The sequence below is a fragment of the Polyodon spathula genome, chromosome 15 (assembly GCF_017654505.1).
Source record: "Polyodon spathula isolate WHYD16114869_AA chromosome 15, ASM1765450v1, whole genome shotgun sequence".
Classification (NCBI taxonomy): Eukaryota; Metazoa; Chordata; class Actinopteri; order Acipenseriformes; family Polyodontidae; genus Polyodon; species Polyodon spathula.
Genome location: NC_054548.1, coordinates 16,335,851 through 16,355,838, shown reverse-complemented (window position 1 = coordinate 16,355,838; position 19,988 = coordinate 16,335,851). Strand labels below are relative to the sequence as shown.

The 19,988-nt window shown below is 36.1% G+C and overlaps 1 protein-coding gene across 1 annotated transcript in view; it reads right to left on the bottom strand.

The window, feature by feature from the left end:
- The window catches only part of LOC121327620 (anosmin-1), a 52,643-nt gene extending 40,806 nt beyond the window's left edge, over positions 1 to 11,837 (bottom strand). Inside the window, exons 1-2 of the mRNA XM_041271733.1 lie at positions 11,567 to 11,837; positions 930 to 977 (exon numbers count right to left, since the gene is read on the bottom strand). Coding sequence (XP_041127667.1) covers positions 930 to 977; positions 11,567 to 11,758 — 240 coding nt within the window. The 5' untranslated portion in view covers positions 11,759 to 11,837. The remainder of the gene's footprint in view (positions 1 to 929; positions 978 to 11,566) is intronic.
- Positions 11,838 to 19,988: the final 8,151 nt, after the last annotated feature.

The following is a 19,988-nucleotide window of genomic DNA, read 5'->3' as shown; positions in this document are numbered from 1 at the left end:
ATAAGAAAGTTCTGAACCAAGTTAAACTAATTAGGTCAGTTCAAAAAAGGCTGTTAGTCACTCGCCACAATGAAAGAGGAAAATAGGTTCTGTCTACAGGCTAGATATGAGGCAGGAAAGCTGGTTGGTTTGTCGCAGAGACACTGCTCTTGCTTTAAGAAAAATGTCTGAAATTAACCCTATTCACAGCTGAAACGCAAGTCAATGCTCCACAGGTGCTGGTGTGGGATACACATAATTTAAACAGTCATCAGTACTATATAGATACTTTTTGAGTTCTCTATCCATTGGACTACAGCAAGCATTGGGCTAGGTTTTTTATTTATTTATTTATTTATTTATTTTATCACTGAGACTGGTGCTAAATTATATCAAATAGTATTACGGCACACCGCCTCAGTTGTGAACCTCCATCACTGGTGTGTGTTTCAGGTGATTCACAAAAAGATTTTAAATAATTCTAAAAGTTTGATATTTTTGTAATGTGTAAGACACTGTCATTTGTATTAATGTTTCTTTGGTCATTAATCAGTACATTTTCCTACACCGAAACTAGGAATGTCTATAGAAACCCGCCTGGGCCATCGCATTGCCAAGTGTGTGAACGTCTGTTGTTATGATCTCTTGTTTCATCAAAAACAGAGGAGAAGAGATGGACGTTTGTTTAGAAAAAAAGTGCACACTGTGAAAAAAGTCACAGTATATTCTCCAACACTTTAAATATTTAAAGTGTGGATTAAATAAAATAAAAAAAAAACAGTTAGTGACACACGAGTTCTCACTTTTTGGAAAAAGGTGCTGCATTCCATGTCACACAGAGCAGAACTGTTTAACTTACACACTCCAAAATCTCTATAATGTTAACATTCTGTTGAAAGGAATGTGAACAGGAATAGACTGTAAACTGATTAAGATGGTTTTTACTTTACCTTGGAGCACTGCTTATGATTCTGACACCAAACCAAGGATCCGTTATTCTGAAAAGAAACATATTGGAAAACAAATTAGTGACATAAATTAGAGACATGTATGCATTCTCAAAAGGAGTTCATAAAGTACTGTGCTATTGAACTGTTAAAACGGATTTATATAATTACATATGCAATGGTGAACATTAACTTCAGTGCCCAAATATTTTCTTCCCAATCTTCTCCCCAGTTTAGAATGGCCAATTACTTTTCCCCTCAGCAGCAACTCCCAACTCAGGAGAAGTGATGGTTCAGTGGGCATCCTCCGATCCCACAACCAAGCCAGTTTTCTATTTTACATCCAGGAACTTGAGAGTGGACGTCAGTGAGCTACTGGCCTCAGGAGGACAAGGGCCAGCCCTGCAGGTGTCCACCTGAAGTGGTAGGGTCTGCTGTAGCGCAAGAAGAAGAAACTGACGGTTTTGTCTCTCTAACCCACTACAGCGACACTCCTTTCTGGCGTCTTCGCACAGCCAGGACATGAACCTGTGCTCCCCTGACTGTATGTGCATTATATATTGTATGCCTGTATCTTCAAAAACAAAAGTAACATTTAACTTTTAGCAGGGGTTAGCATTCATCTCAGTTTTTTTACATTTCTAATTACACTCTTTAACTAAGGTTACTATGACTCACGCAAAAAATCTGCATATTGTATATATTATTTGCCAAAGATGTAACTCTTTAGGCTCATTATAAAATTAAAATGTGGAGGCTTTTCCTACAAAAGTTGCTTGGGCCTATTTTATTTTTACTTTTTGTTTTAGAAAATTAAAACACAACCACAGGTGTATGCAATGGATACAAAACCGTGTTACATATACCAAATACTGTAAATGTAATACATACTAATAAACAGCAAGACAATAATACATGGCAAACATTGATTGGGGCCTACTGGGGCCTAATTTTATAATCTGAATGAATGAGAATCTCAACCCCATTGGCAATGAAATTAGATGGCTCTTTGTTAGATGTTAGCATATTTTTGGTCCTTAAAAGAGTTACGTGTGGGTGATTTTTGAGAAGGACAAACACTAAAATAAGATGGTGCCGCATTACCCACTTAGAAACATGACATATCCTATATGTGTTTTTAATTTAAACATCAAAGTAATTTCTATTCAGCAACATTTAGTTAATGACTGCACTTGCAATGCATTTACCCACTTGTTAATGCTTTTGGAATTAATTCCTTGTACCCAGTTCAGCTGCATGAGCAGGCTTTGTGTCTCCAGTCCCTCTGAGGGCAACATTTCTCATCATCACAATGGAGGAAAGCTCAGAAGCCAGTGCAATCATATTCTCGTCAATAGTTAAGTGTCCCTGCTGGGACCTACACTTATCCGTAAAAGCATTTTGGGTGGAGTCAGAGCCACTTTATGACCCATATTATTTTGCAGTTCTCTGGTGCTTCTCAATCAATATTCCACAGCAGGACAACCACCCAATAAAACCACACAACTCATACCAGATCACAGTCATAATTAGACTTGCTACTTTTCGATTTTAATTGGTAAAGCTCGTTAAATGTCGAATTCCCAAAAAATACGAGTTCGACTGAAATAAATTTACATTTTTTCTTATGAAAAATAATAATTTAGAAATCACCTCTAGTCTGTGTAGTTTTTATACTTGATGTCTGTCCCTTCTCCGTTCTGCTCTGAATGGCTAGGGTTTGCTGTCAGTCAACTCAGTGGTCCTTTAATAGGCTGGTGTAGTTTCACTGTCAGTCATTTCATCCTGTTCTGACAGATCACGTTGGCTGAAGCAGCGCCAGAATGCTTTCATTCCTTTAAATGACCGTCAGTCATCAAGACCGATGTGCACTTTCATTTGCCAACTACGGCGCCTGTCAATCAAAGCGCCTACTTTGAAATTAGCGGGTTAAGGTGTGAGTAAACTTTTGTCTGTTATAGGTATATACGGTGATGGTTACTAGTTTAATTTGAAAATTAGGTGCAAGAAGAAATACTTAATGAGTATTGTGCACAATACCCTGCTCGACGGCTGAAGTCTCCGAGGCAGATCGAAGCGGGCCCGTCTGCCTTGCCTCCAGTGAGTTCAGCTGTGCTGAAGCAGGAGAGGGGCGGAGCTCAGAATAATAAGTGCAAGTTAGTTTTGATCAACTATCTAATGTTTTGTTCTGTGCAGATTATTTTTACTTGTAAATGTATGATATAAAAGTATATGTAATACACTTTATATGCTGCTTTTTCTACGGTTTACTTGAGACAATTTTTTAATTTGTGTAGGAACTTTATCTTTACAAGGTATAGCTTCACTGTGACCAAGCGTTATTTCAATTAGAATGTTGGTAACCATGGTTTTGTTGCATTGTTGCATGAGACGTTTCTCAATGGCATAAAAAGTCTGGGGGGAGGTGGGGTTGTTAAACACAAAGGTCAATTTCACCCATGCGCTGCTTGAATTGAAAAATAAAGATTAAACAAAAGAAAAGGGTAAATTCTTTCACAAATAAATGCGACATTAATCATCGATGTTGCAAATTTTTTTTTAATTGAATAGTAACAAGCCTAGTCATAACTCCAATTTCCATTTTTACTTTAATTCCAGAGCCACAAACTTGAAATCATTACAGCTAGAAAAAGGAAAAAACATAAAAATTCTTAAAGCTAGCACTGTGGGGCAACACCAAAGTAGTATTAGAAACTGAGCACTTCAAATCCATCATTTTTGACATCACAAGTTTCACTAAAACTGCACCCCAAAGGGAGTGTCTCTTTTCACCATTATAAATTAGGGATCACAAATAAAAATAAATAAAAGGAATGGTTTCTCATTTATAGTATACTAAAAAAAAAGTATAGTTCCAGTAAATCTAAAACAGATTTAAAACCGAACAACTCACAGTCCTGAGAAAAGAGAGAAGCTTTCTCTTTCAAGTCTAACATTTTTAAACGGGCTAATGACTTCATTTTGATTATACTCTTGCCAAATGTTGTGAAGTTACAGCAACCTGCTTATTCAGATCAACTATCCGTTCCTGATGAACTACTAGGCTATTTGGATAGATGAAAAGATTCATATTTAAATGTATTAATTACTGGTTATTTACAGTCAGAGATGGAGCAGTATATATTTTACAGTATTATGAAAGAATACACTTCCACTTCCTGATGCAATACGAAGGTTAGTGTATATTTCACTCTGCCATAAGAGTGAAGACATATGTAATGTTTTGTCACATTCTAAGCAGCCCATGATGCTCTTAAATAGCATGCTTTATAGCATAAGAATGTCAGCTCTGTGGGTGGTGTTTCCTGTAAAACGTTATCAAATGTTATCATTATAACAAAAGCATGACTTACTAGCACCTTAGTTATGTGTTGCATCTTCAGCTGCTATTAATTACATAGAAGAAATCAACCAATCACAGTTACTGACCAAAATTGACAACCTATCTTTACCTGAATGAAAAATATGGATTTCAAAGGATGCCATAAATCATCCCAGCTACTAGATGCAGAAAAAAATGCCTTTGAACATATTCTTTAGTGCAGGAACTGATAGCAGAATACTCAGGTATTCCATGGCCAGGTTTCTTTTGAATGCAAAATAAAAGACTCCGGTCAACCAATATGCATTACCTCTTTGCTTTCATTCACTAAAAGCAGCTCAAATAACTAGCATCTACACAAGTAGCAACTAACCAATGGTATTACTTATTGACTGAATCCTATAGTTCTGTGTTTGTCATGCTATTTGCCACTCCCCATCGCCAGTATGTTAACAGATGCTGACGAGAACACTGTTAGATGCCTGCATTTTTATTTTGTGGTACATCAAATGTCAGAATCCAGCTTCAGTAGTCGAAGCATATCATTATAAACCCATAAAATGAATTAATTTACTTTTTATTTTATTTAGGATAGCCCATTTCCTTTCAAGAGTATCCTAGGAGACCACAGGTCGGTTTCAAGAGTTAAAACAGTTGAAGGAATGACTTTATTTCAACATGATGGTTATTCCAGTTTGAAGGAGCAAGGCTTCGCTCATATTTGGAGATGCTAATGCTGGAAAAAATGTCTTGCAATTTATCTGATGCATATAATGAAGAACATCAAATTTGGAAGCTAGAAAAAATAATAAAGGGCATGCCAGTTTATCCTATGCTGGATCTTGGGAACTCAGATCAACAGGTTACTTAAACCACTCCCTCAAAGTTTGTTTTTTCTTTGTTTTTTTGTGTTAATGTATGTACTTGTTACTCAGACTTGCTTAACCGATGTACCTATTTTTTGTAAGTCAAACTAAACCAATAATAAAATATATAAGTTTGAAAAAGAAGGAGCAAGGAATGCCTTCCAATTTACTTGGCATTCAATTCTATACATGCCTAAAAATATTTTCAACATTTTGGAGACAAAAAAAGATGAAAGAATTGTCTGACTCTGTCTGTCTGTGGGTCTGGTGGCAGCAGAAAGCGGCTGTGCCTCGACTAATTTTGATCCATTACAGTGACACTGCAACAGGAGGACTGATTGGGATGTTACATCAGCTGTCGCAAGCTGACCCTGCAGTGCCATTCACAAAGAGAGGATAATTATAGGTCAGGTCCTGATTCCTAAAGTCAAGCTCACATTCCATATACATTTCAGCACACTGCAATAAACCAAAAATGAAGGTGGGTTATTTAAAACTGTGATTTCTCTAATTAAAGGGATGACTGCAAGATTCACTCTACAGTGACGTTAATGTATGCATGTCCACTGTTGATGTAGTTGGTCAGACAATGGCTTGATAGGAGAATGGAGTTCCTTTCAGTGTAACACTGTAGTTAATCAGCTGTCAAAGCAGAGGTCACAATAATGTACAAAAGAGCAACAAAAGAAGAAGCAATATGAGAGCCAGGTGACTGTCGGAGGAGTGGAAAACACTGTTGTTCTATGAGGTACATAATTAAACACAAGTAAAATGCGCACACTTCTGCTTTAAGGGCTTCCCAGTGACAACTGTTTAATGAAGATGTGCTATAAAAAGACAAGAGTAGTCACATCAAGGAGACTCCTAAACATTTGTCAATGCAGAACGCTAGTTCACCAGAGATGTAGCAAGTATATAGAAAGGGCTTGATTTAGTGAGAAGCCCATCGTGATTTAAATACATTTTCTGTCAGGTGGAACCTCTGTTCATGTGGTGTTTAACAGAGTGAAAAGTCTGTACATTTTCATTCTAAACATGAGCTTTTTTATATTGAAAAGAAAACATAGAACAAGGAATCTAGTAAAAAAAAAAAAAAATTCCACATAATAAATGTTTTTCTTTCCTTGCAGCTGAAAAATACCTCCTTCTTATCCATGATATTTATTCAGATAATACAGGCATATTATATATACCTGTAATGTATAGCTTTATTTACTATGTTAAGTTTCATGGCTTTAAATCAAATAACGCAAACACATTACCAGCCTGAAATTTGTGGTGTTCCCTTGTCTCACATTTGTAATGTATAAATATTTCTATATTAAAGTAACACTTTCTCTACAGATTTAGGAACAATACTGCTTTTCACCATACTAATTAGGCAAAGCAAAATGCTCCAGTAGCTACAGCAGGGAATTAGTGTGCCATCCACTCTGAAAATATGAGTAATGGCATGTTTCCATTGGTCTGCAAAACAAAGTGTTTAAGAAATCATTTAAGATTATTTTTCCATCAGCTAATGTGGAAAAGAAGGATTTCTTTTTTTAACACTGTGTTGAAAACATAAAATAACAATTGTAATCTTCTGTTTTACTCCCTGTGGTGAGGTTTACCGATTCTAAATCCATTTGGAAGAAATAGATTCTCATAATATGTATATACAATTTAAATGTGTACATATGTCATGTAAAATGCTTTCAAGTCTATTTTTTTTTCAAGTAAATGACTAGTACAGACTAAGTTCCTGCTGCAGTGTGGAAGTTTTATCAAGGTCTGGCTATCTTTACTAGTGGGAGAGAATGGCCATAGACTGTTTTAGGGGAAGTGCCTAAGATTTTTACTAAGAGGGCTTAATTTAAACTGCCAAATCACTGTCAGTAGTTAAAATGTCTGTCATCTGCCTCTGACAGGTTCTAAAGGGTAAATTAGCCTGTGTAAGCATAATGAGTTTCTCCATTTGAATTTACATGTAAATCTGTGTAGCATACATGTTGCTTATTTTCAAATAATCTTCCCAGTACATATGTAATTATACTGTATAAATACATTAAGTTGCTGTAAACTTCATGTGCTGCTGATGTGCTTTTTGTTTGCAACATGGCTATGGTCAATTGTACCTACAGTAACACATCTGGAAATCAACTTATTTATGGAAATTCTAATCCTGTTACATGCACATCAGTACAAATAACCTGTGCCTCATATGTACATGTGTAGGTGGCCAAGCAAGTACAAAACATGTGGTGCTCTTTTAATGGTGCACATATGTTACTATGTGTCTACCAGAAACAAATATAGGCTTACAATACATATAACAAATGTGAGAGTTAATGATGCAACATTTTGCTTGGGAGATACTAGTAACGATTGTCTTATCAAAGAAGTAACATGGTCCTTGGAATATTAACACCATGAAGCTAACATGTTAAGACTACTTCAATTGAACTTTTAAGAAATAAAGTTAGAATTTCATAAGTATAGGACAGCTCATTTTAGCCTATTAGTTCTGATTTTCATCTACAAAATGAGATCAGTGCAAATATCCTACAACACACAAAGCATGGTGTTGGGGTATGCCAACAATGAAGAAACAAATTGTATAAATGTCATATGTAATAGCCTTCAATCAGCCATCCTCTTTATGCCACAAAAATTTTATAAATGTAAATTAAGTCATTAGGATTAACTGTAACTTAGCAACCGGTAAGAGTTCTTCTTGATGAGTGGGGGGTTTGGGGAAGTGCTAAGGCATCTCAGTCATGCAAATAACATTTTACATTGATTTCAGTTTTTTTTTTTTTTAGGGCAAACAGAAGATAATAATATTAAAACAATTCTGAGCTAGTGGGCTGGGCAATGTTTTATGACGTGGTTCTCATTCCCTTTCATTAGATAGTCATGAAGCACCACGAGTGGCAATGTCAGGTCATGTGGCATGTCCCAGGAGTAACTTTGCAGCACATAAGGCCCAGAACAGGTACACATATCACAGTAAACTTTTATAAATGATTTCTCACATTTTGAAAAGGGCAACACAAACTGAAACTTCAACTGGAAAATCAAGGTCCCAAAGACCAACGCGTCATGCATCTCTAAGGAATGCAAGACGTCCTGGAAAACAACTACTGATTGGCATTTGTATAGTCGGAAGAGACTGGTGGCTGAAGGAAAGACGATTCTGAAATCTAAAAGGTGTCAATTAACACTACAAAAACTAAGCAAACCACTGAATGCAGGCAGTGAGCATGCTATATCGAAGAGAACATTGCGGTGGGTGTTACACAAGATAGATTGTCATCAATTACTTGGGTGTGGTTCAGAAGTTGTTCAAGCATACCAAATTATAGTATAAAGACATAGGGCTGATTGGTTATATTTATTTACAAGACTCTACCATAAGAATATGCATGTATCAAACCTATTGTAAATATCATGTAATGTTAAGCTTTTTAAGATCCAGGCAAACCTAATCTTAACTACAGTACACTGTATTAAGACTTAATGTACAGATGTGTTTACTAATCTTATTTGGTATTTCATGTTTATGAGGTCCAAATGGCAGTATAGTGGATCATTTATAACTCCACAGGCTATTTTGGATTACAAGTAAACTAAAAAAAAAAAGCAAGGGCAGATGGAGGGCACGTCATCGTTGTCTAAAGAAGATGGTTGTATTGGTGTAGCTGATGACCCCTCTCCCCTGGTTCCCTCCTGTTTAACTGTGAGGAATCCAAACAGGATTCACAATACAACAGCTAGCATCGCAACTTATCTTGCAATTCAGGACTGCTCTGAAGTGAACGACACTACAGAGTACCTTATGGCAACCTACAGTAATTAGTGCCTTGTACGCAATTCGCAGAACTTTCAGGGCTGTCGTTTTAAGTGTCCATAAACATTCTTTTAGGTTAAACAGAACTTTGAATAGACCAATACACAGTCCCAAAAAAACTGCTGAAAAGATTTCATGATCTGAAAACTTGATTGAATTAATGGGCTTGCAATCCTGGTCTGACTTTCCCACTTTCCCATTTTTTTTTTTTTCTCACAAGTTAAACAGAAAAACATATCTACATGCCCAAGGCCATGTTCTCTAAGGCCAACAAATTAAATAATCAAAAAATCTGGAAGCTCTTCTGTACCCAGGCTTTTTCCTATCATTATAAAAAAAAAACATAACTGCTGTCACATATCACTGCTGCTGACATGCCAGGTGTCTTTATGTCCAAATTTGTGCCAATTAAATATCAAACTATATTGCACGGCACTCTATAGCTCTCGAAACCCCATGTCATTGTAGCATTTCTCGTTACCCTATTAAACTAGTAAACCGCAAAAATGTCAAGAGGCTACAGTACTTTGTGTTTTTAACAATTTCTATTTACTAATAAACACAAGCACACTACAGTACTAGCAATCTGTGCCCGTCATTAATGTGGTAGGTTACAATTAGGTGTGTGTGTGTGTGTGTGTGTGTGTGTGTGTGTGTGTGTGTGTGTGTGTGTGTGTGTGTGTGTGTGTGTGTGCGCGCGCGCACAACTGCCTTAATCTGAGCACAGTAAACCTAATCGAATCTATTTGTAGAAAAAGTCTCCCAAGAATGTATAGCCAGACAGAGGATGCAACAAAGATATATTGCTACCTTTCACAAAACTCCCGAGAGCGAACACTGTGTCCACTGAAGTATGCAAAACAACTGACACAACATCAGGGACGGGATTATACAATGTAATTTCTTTGCAGGTATTTTACTCCCTAGCACGGCAATTTAAAGGGATTCTCAGAGGGTCTAGTAAATATCAATGAACTCAAAATGTGTTTGACTATTTAAAGGTCCGACATTCAAGGTTTTGCAAATGTATATATCTACGTCGTGTAATAATTTTGAGAAATAAAATCAAATGTTTAATTTATTAATATTATAAACCAATTGTTATTGAATTGTTATTTTATAAAATATATAAATTACCCGAAATCTAAGTTATTTAGAGCATCCCGTCTATAAAAGAAGTAGACCTATATAATAAAATACAAATACCCTTTAGTGCAAATAACATATTATAACTTAGGCTATATTCGCCATAATGTATTATAATTAAATATGTGTATCACGAAAGCTTCTAGCCTGTAGCGTACTGTGAAATGTTGATCTAACTTCGGGCTAATTACATGTTGTTACCCGAATTAAAGCGATATGGCTCACCAAAGCAGTCGTGATATTTTAATCCCATCAAAAACGGAGTGCCAACAGCGTTCAAATAAACTACAACTCGTTGAACCTTGTAAGCATTTGTGTTCACATCTAGCAGAGGGGGGTTCAAATTTGGAAATCAGTTGCATGCATAACTTTTTTTATTTTATTTTTTATTTTATTTTAAATATAAAATGATTAACTAAAGTGGCATGACTCTTGAATTGTATAACTGTGATTTGTATTCACCGTTAAACCCGGCGAAATCCAGAATGACAAAACACTCCCAAATATAAGAATAAAAACAACAACAAACAACTAAATAAACAATAACCTGACAGAACAATGCCAACTTCCTATTAAAATCAAATGATTCCAACTATATTTTAACTGTGTAACTATATGTGACAATATCTGGAAGACACAGCCAATATAACTTTAATATTAATCGTTGATCTCATATAGCAAAAATGTTACTTTCGTTTACAATGTAACAAAATGTCAAAATAGATGCACATATAAAGTGTTGCAAGTAAAATCAGAACTCTTGGATCAAGTTTTGATCTCGTTGTATTATACATCACCGTCCTTACGGTGTAGTAGGCTTCCAAACACAATTCTTCATAAAACCCCAGATATAACCTGGGTTTATTAACACAGTATATTCATAACTCATTAACAGAACATCAGAACGTGTGTTAATCAAAACAGCGTGTTTATATTTCTAGAAACTGTTGGACAGTTCTTCAATGCAGTATTACAAAAATCATCAGCCATGTCGCCAGACGATATCTTTAATGCGCTTTTTCAACAGAAATCCACCGATTTAAAAATATTCGGGGTATTTAGCACAATAACCAACTTTATATGTTATTTACACCACCGTTTAGCTAATTTAACAAGTTATGTTCTGTAAAATCGACCCGCTTTGATTGCACTTCGACTCTTTCTTGTGAACTTCGTCATGGCTGACACTTGAATTATCAGTACAATGGAAGAACATGCTGAAGCTAGGTGACGTATCTTTAATTATCGCAATTGGTAATGAACAGGATGAACAATTACATAAATTAATTATATTAGCATTGAACGTTGTCCATTTCTATCCAAAAAGAAACATCACGAATCTCCACATCTCAGGTTCAATAACATAAATGCAGTGACAACTGCAAAAAAAAAAAAAAAAAAAAAAAAAAAAAAAACTTCACACTGAAATGGAAAATATTATTAGTTCCTCTACCTGAAAATGTTTGAAAAAAGCAGAGATGCGAGTGATGTGCAGGCTCAGGCACCGGGACGTGCATCTTGCCCTGTAAATGCTGCCAGTGAAGAAAGACTCATCCTGCTTCCCAGCACCGGCATCAGCCCAGCTCCAGGAGGCTGTAATCCACAGAAATAGGGTCAGATACAAATTGGGATGCCTTACAAACATTGTGAGACCGAGGTGCTTTTATTATCTCTATACACTGATCAAGCTAAACTGCGTGTGTCCCTGCTGGAGAAGCTAAAGAAACTTCAATAATCCACAGGGGAGGAGTCATATAGCGGCATGTGGGTGGCGCCCCATTGGAGAGGGCGAGGATGAGTGGCAGTTCAGGCAAGCGGTCTTACTGCAAACTGGTCACGCGAGCTTTAAACATGCAACATTCTGAAGCAGGACGGTGTTCAATGCTCTCACTAAAATGTGGATTATAACTGGGCGACTGATGACAATAACGACCACCACTGAAGTCAAAGACGAACATGTCCCTGATACAAATACAATAACTAAAAAAAGAAATGAAAAAAAAACAGTGTAGAGACCTTGTCTGATCATGTGAAACTGTTGCTGTGACATCTGCAGAAAATCTGCAGGTGGTCTTTGTTATATTGAAATATTATAGCAAACCTCTTTTGTTAATAACTAGATTTGGTAAGATGTACACCGCCTCAAAACAATGTAAACTAAGATAAATATTTGTGTAATAATCTATACTTTTAGATATGTGGCATATTTCACCTATATATTTTTGGCATTTGCCACTTAAAATTACAGTGAAATACACATTTTTATGTGTAATAGACATGTACAAATAACCAGGAGAGTGTTATGATGTAATGTTATATACATATTCCACTTACAAATGCATTTTATTTGACTCAACTATTGGATCACTATTTCCTTCATTTACATCACGTTTTTTTTTTTTTTTTTTTTTTTTTTTTGGGGGGGGGGGGGGGGGTGTTATACGCATCATACACATGAGAGAGGTTATACGCATAAAGCACTCATTATCATATAATAGACGTATCTCCCCAGCTCAACAAGACACAAGCATCATGACGTAGGCATAATGAAGGGTTCTTACCTTTGTATAAGGTAGTGATCAGCAGATGTGTCAACCGCACGAAGAACACAGCGTGTGGTTTTCACTAGTTCTACTGTGCAGAATAAATTATTTTGTTTCTATTGGTAAATATCGGGACTTTCTTCCTATGCATCGGGACGCTGGACATTTGCTAGGAAATCGTGGATTTTCCGGCCATATAGTGACTGTTGGCATATATGTGTATGTATTGTTTAGTTGTTTTATTTTATTTTTTATGTTATTCTTTGACCTGTTTTGTTATTTTGGTAGGCCTACAACAAAAACGTTTTTTTCAAATATATCTGGTAGATATAATATTGAGATATACAGTACATTGTAGGCCAATGTGATCCTAAATCATTTTTGTTGTTGTTGCTGTTGTTTTTTTTTTTTTTGTTTTTATTTTATTTATTTATTTTATTTTTTTTGCATATTCTTTAATTGGTAACATCGACCTACACTTCGAAAATAACAGCTCAAACAAGCAAATATGAAAAAAAAATTAAGAAGGAGAAATCATGTACAGAGAAATGGTGCAGGAATTTTGGTATAATACAGCACTGGAAGTAATTATTTAAGTCACCTAACTATTTTAGTTGATTACCCTGCAGGAAAGCCTTGTTCTATCCCCATTCTAAATTTAAATCTTGTTTGCAATGCTTTGTAAATCTGGTAAGAGGAGGTAATGGCTATTGTTTCTAAGCAAAGACAAAACAAACAAACAAAAACTCTTACTTTGGCATTTTGCCAGTTTTAATTATAACAAAGTTTACTGTGCCTCTTTAAGTAACCTCGACTTCAATATGTCTGACCTTGAGCTTTCTGTGGTTCTTCTGATGCAAACACAGTGAAGCTTTCTCCTGATTCGTTGGATTATCATTGGAATGAGTTAGGTCCCAATTCAGTTAAAGGGACAGGTATGTTCTCCACATGTGCTATTTATTAATCCATTGCCAACCACTGTATTATGTATCATCTTCAGTCCGAGATTTAAAACGTGTTTCTCTTGCCCTTTCCATTGTACACTCATATGGTAACTTTGATGGAGGGATTTGTCTCTGCCAGTATGAATCCTAACTGGGGCTGGCAAGAGTCCCAGTAGAAATGGATTTGATCTTGATCTGTTGCTGATGGAAAGGAACGAGTCTGATTTCAAATCGTTTTCATGCCAGTCCCAGTGGCTGATGGGAAAGTGGCATACAAAGGGTGACAATGTACTAGGATATGTGCTCTGTAGTAAAATGACCCTTTAGTGGATCAGCTTGGAGAACATAAAGTATGTTTGAAACCATGCCTCCACCAATAACAATACTGACAGGCTCGTAGATGCTCATAGCTAGTGTAGCAAATGTGCAAAGCTACATAGCCATGGCTTTAAAAAGCAAGCAGTTTCCCTTTAATTAAAGTACAGCGATCTGTTTTTGGCTCCTGATTTAGGTCAAACTCTCAAAAAACAGCATTAGCTGAAAGGTATAAACCCACATTCTACATTCAATTGCCATGGAAGCCTGAGGCCATTAATTGAATCAGACCTGACATACGTAATAAAACGATTTAACAAAACCTGTAAAGATTCTTGCTGTTTAATCATGCATACTGTAGAATTACTTCTGAATGTGAGTGTTGATGTTTAACGTGAGGTTCTGCCAAATCTTCCAAATCAACACAAATCAGTCCGTCCCTACCTTTCCCTCCCAGATGCAGAAATACTTTGTCATGCATTTGTCTCCTCTCGACTCGACTACTGCAACTCTCTATATGGTGGTCTCCCGGCACACACCATAAACCAACTGCAGCTAGTCCAGAATGGCGCTGCCAGGATCATTACCAGATTTAAAAAACTTGATCATATCACGTCTTGCCAATCTGCACTGGCTACCTGTAAAGTTTAGGATTATTTTAAAAACTCTCCTGCTCATCTACAATGCCCTTCATCACACAGGCTCTGAGTGCCTCCTCAACCTGCTGACCTGCCATGTCCCTGCTCGCAAGTTGAGGTCTCAAGACCCACCTGTTCTCTCTTGCTTTCCAGTCTTTAAGCCTGATATCTGTTATTAGCTGCTGTGTTGCTGCTGCTATTTTGGGTATTATGCTATTATCATGTATTATGCACTTTCCACTGTATTTAATATATTATGCTTTTTTTTGTTTTACTGTATATCATGTATGATGCATTTCTCTGTATTTGAAGTATTATGGATTTTTTTGTTTCTACTGCATCTTGTAAAGCGCTATGAAAGGTGCTATATAAAATAAAGATTGATTGATTGAGTGATTGTTTTCCTGTAAATATCTACATATAATGTTTATTTTTTTGTTATCCTACCCATTTTCCAATGAAATAACATTTCAAAAGTCTACTGGAAGCCATAATAGTAGTACAGTATTTCATGTTAGATTTCCAAAATGTCGCATTTTTCCAGTTTTGTCAGTTTATGGAAAACTGTAAAAAGCAGTGTGTAATTTCAATAGGTTAATGTAACATTATTCAGCAGGTTCTATTCATCTTTATAAAGCAAAATTAGTTAATTCTATAAGGCAATGCAAAACTTTTTGCCATAGCTGTATAGAGTGTAAAGGAATAACACGTATGTCCAGTTGTAGGACAGCTTACTCACTAATAATCTTTTGCATATACTCTGAGATTGTACAACTAAAGTAAACTATATCTGTCAAAATACTTGTTGGAGTTACTCAGACAAACTAGGCAAAACAGCTTTTATAAAGTTTATTCAACCAAAGAATTCAGAAAATCACAGTAAATATAGTTACTTAAAATTATAGTCATTAATGAAACAATGGAGAAAAGGAGGTTGATTCAACAACATATTTTACAGCATTTTTGCAAAAAAACTATTTCGTAGATTTATAAATCCAAAGAAATTAAATTAATATATTCTCAAAATTCTCAAGCATTTTCTAATGTCCTGTGTCTACATTAGTATAATGTGCATATGATAAACATCTGTTTTTTTTGGATACACTTTTTATTGAGTAAATAACAAATACTCATCAATCCTTTCTCAGATTTTAAAAAACTACTAATGACCCAAAATAAAGTCGTATTTCTAATTTGAATATAGAACTAAGATTGTTATCCCTGTATAATTTTTCAGCAAAGGTATGTGTAGGTTTGCTCAGTTCTTACAAAAGCTGCATGTGTACGTATTGTAGATGCACACCTGTGACTTCAGTTAGTATGCAGGCTCTATTCTATTAATAAGCAGTAAGGATTTTTAATTATAAGACGTGCATGGTGGTATCTACAAGTTATGGGGGTTGTTGTCTATGGTGTTGTCTTTTCATAGTAAAACTTACCATATAGCAAACGTATATTCAAAGGTCTCTGGTTTGCCTGATATCATCTTCACAGTTTAAACACAATATTTTGCCACCTGTGCATTTGCACAGTGGATATTTAATGAGCCCTTTAACGATAACAGATAACTTGACGTTGTTAAGATTTCAACCCTATCAACTAAATGCCGGGGTGTGCTGACAGCAGATGTTTTCATCACCTGGGAGTGCTTTTTATAGTTTTTTGGGGAAAGTGAGAAAGCTCTAACTAACTGACGTATGTGCAACATGAGGCAGATTTATCAAGTTCCTTAGACCAAAATTAAATCTGCACATATATATATATATATATATATATATATATATATATATATATATATAGTACTGTGCAAAAGTTGTAGGCAGGTGTGAAAAAATGCTGTAAAGTAAGAATGCTTTCAAAAATAGACATGTTAATAGTTTATATTTATCAATTAAAATGCAAAGTGAGTGAACAGAAGAAAAATCTATGTCAAATCAATATTTGGTGTGACCATCCTTTGCCTTCAAAACAGCATCAATTCTTTTAGGTACACTTGCACACAGTTTTTAAAGGAAATGTTACACAACTAATGTTTATTTTCTTTTTACAAAACATTGTGCTTAATTTCTTTTTAGTATGAAAAACTTTGAGAAATCTAGCCCCTTGAGTCATATCCTATATTGTTAGATGAAACCTTCATACCTTTTGAATCCCCTAAGGGCCCCTTGTCTTTATTGATTCAATGCTGGTTTCACAGCTGTTTTTGTCTTTCCATCCTATTTAATTTGAAAGTGATAACTTTCTGGGCACTTGTGCCTGCTGTGCTATCCTGTCCCATTAAAACTACAGGACATATTAATGACACCAATTGGCTATTGGATGACTGTATTATTAAAGTTTGTAGTTATCCATATCGTCTAAAACACCACAGTATTTTTGCACAATAACTTTACAATTTTCCCACGCTTTTACCATGGTTATACTATACATTTAGTATAGTTAATTGTGTTTTGCCATGTTTTTTAACATGGTCTACCATACTGCTCTGGACTTTACAATGCTTACCTTTGCTTTGTCATGCTTTCACATTTCTTTATTAAACTTTGCTGTGCTTTTACAATGAGAAACTTGCCTTAAGCTGTGATCAACGTTTTGCCCCTTATCTCAAAAGCCTCAATTGAGATGAGGTAATGAACCACAAAGAAGTAATATTCTAAGTCTAAGATAATGAACAATGCTGATAATGATGTTAATGAGCTCCCGCTGTAGATGTTCTTGATGATCAGCCTAGCTTGTTATCAGGGGCTGATCAGATGCATTAGAGGAGGTTTCTGAATTGAAAGTGTATGAAGTCTGTAGTGCTGTAGCTCATAATCATTTAGGACCACCATGTGAGCAACACAAACAGGCAAACAGTTTACTGTTACCATTTAGTTTGACGCTGCACCCCGCCTCTTGAATAACAACTACTGGTATTATTGTATTTGTTGCAGTTGAGGCATACTTTAGAATACCAATGTATTTTGCTGTACTATGGAATACCGTAGTATATAGTAATGCTATTTTCATGGGCAGTATTTTTCTACAGAAATGCATTCACCATTCAGTTGCAAAAAATTCCAAATGATTCTATTGTAGCCAAAATACACCAGTAACATTAGGCTGTATTGAGACAGGCCCATGGCAACGGGTTGGTTATGATCATGTCTAACCAGCAGTTTTGTGTGCTGCATTCTGACCCCTGCTGGTAAGATACATTTAAAGGCTTTAAAACTTTTCCTGGGGTCTTTCCCCAGTTGGAAATTGTATTACTGGGCTTTTCAGATCAGGGCACTGAGGACATGGTTAGACTGTAACTCTTGAGTGCCATGGCGCCAGGTAGAGGAAGAAATAGTGACCCCACACAGACTGCAGGACGTCCTTTTCTCTGGTATAAAACTAAGAACTTAGATTTGGACCAATTATATCTAATTCCCTAACGCTATGGGCTAATATAAAAAAGTTAATTGGACACTCCCACATAGTCTGCAAATCATCCCCTACCTGGAATAATAACAATTTATTGACCAATAGTCAACCCTTTGTGTACCCAGCTTGGTCCAATAGGGCATTCATATTCTTAATGATAAATTCAGTGGGACTGGCCTTCGTACATTCCAGGACCATAAGGATACTCTCTCTCTCTCCTTGGCTTTTCCTTTTTTATGTACCTGCAGTTTAGGTCAGCACTTCAAGCTTATGGTGTACCATGGAATATATCTCCTCCCTCTCACCGCATGGTAACTTGGATCAACTCCGCTGTCCCTCCTCGTGGTACTGTGTCCACCCACTATCTATGGACACCTTGTGACCCAGAAGTGTAATAGTCTAGCAGCATGTAAAACATGGATCCGTGAACTTGGCAAACTAGGCTTTACACCTGATGAGGATACAATATGGTCAATTATTTTTAAGGCTTCTAAAAAACCCACAACATCAGCTTATACACTTTAAAGTAATTAGGGCTTATGTCACTCCTTATAGATGGTTTTCAAATGAAAATCACACTCGATCCTGCTTGTACCAATTGTAAGCTCAGTATTACTTGTACCAATTTACACATGCTCTGGGATTGCCCAGTTACTGTTAAGTTCTGGGCCCTTGTATCTTCCATTCTGTCCCATCTTTTAGAATCAGATACACTGAACCATGCCAGCTTCTGCTGAATGATGATTCTTCGCTATCTCTTACTCTATCCCAGCAGAAAATGTTACTTGCATGATTAAAGGCCACTAAAAAAAGCTATATTACAAGCATGGATAACTCCTAGCTCTACACAATAACAAGTTTGGCTGGGTATGTTTAGGGACGTTGTCTGATTAGAACACTCCACAATTGTAGAAATCAAGCCAGCACTGCCGCACTCCAGGCCTGGAGTTTGGCTTCAGCCAGCATCACCAATCTCTTACTAGGATAATGCTTTTTAATGTGTTTTTATTTGGGTCCTTACATGTGAGCTCTGATCTATTGTGGTATATAACTCTATTTTTATATTGTTACCATTCTTGCTTATCTAGGTGTTTTTGACTCTTTGTTAAAAAATAAAAACAACTGATCACAAAAAGAAAAAATACTCCTGCAGACCAAAGCCTGTTGGCCAGTAGTTAAATGTGAGTTTTGGGCAAGGATACTCATTGTCATTGTGTCTTTTTGATATTTAATATAGATAATTAAACATATTAAAGTAAATAGAGTCTCCTTTTTGTGGGATCCAGTGCATGACATCTTAATGTTTAGAAAATATTAAAATATATTTTAAACATAAAGCATGGCCTAAATATATAATATAGGTAACATACAGTATATACAGCACATGGCTGGGCACCTGCTCTATTTCTGTTTATAAGGTGCTGGTTCTTCATGGGCTATCCGTACAACACTGAGTAGACAGGAGTAATTTGCCAAAGAGGTACCCACTGAGAGGCCAAGTATTTCAATCAGTAAGTACACCCGTACAGTGTGATCACCAGCAGCACATGTGACTAGAATCTCTTAAGTCTTATTACAGAGGATATTAATAATGCTAGAAACCGAATAAATGGTATATGTGTATTTACATGTGTTTTTAGGTTACATTATGTGTTGGTCTGGATCACCTAGAACACTTGACATTTATGTTGCTGTTTAAGTGAGCTCAAAATTCCAAATAGCTTCGAGGGGCATCACTATGTGGGATAATGACCACGCTACTTGAAACCAGATTGGCAGAGTTGAGGTTTGCTCAATGTCTTTGGCAAGACAAATGGAAAAGCAGAAATGTCTTTCTTTTGTTGTAAATGACACAATGTGGGGTTTCCAACTGCTTTGAAGAACAATGCACATTTCTTGGCAGCTAAGAAGAATATAGAACAATGGTTTTAAATGATGTTCACCAGTCAGTTCTTTGGAGATCTGAGTTCTAGTTCTCCATATGCCTAATTATTGCATTGCCCTAGCATAGCATAGATCTGAAGAAC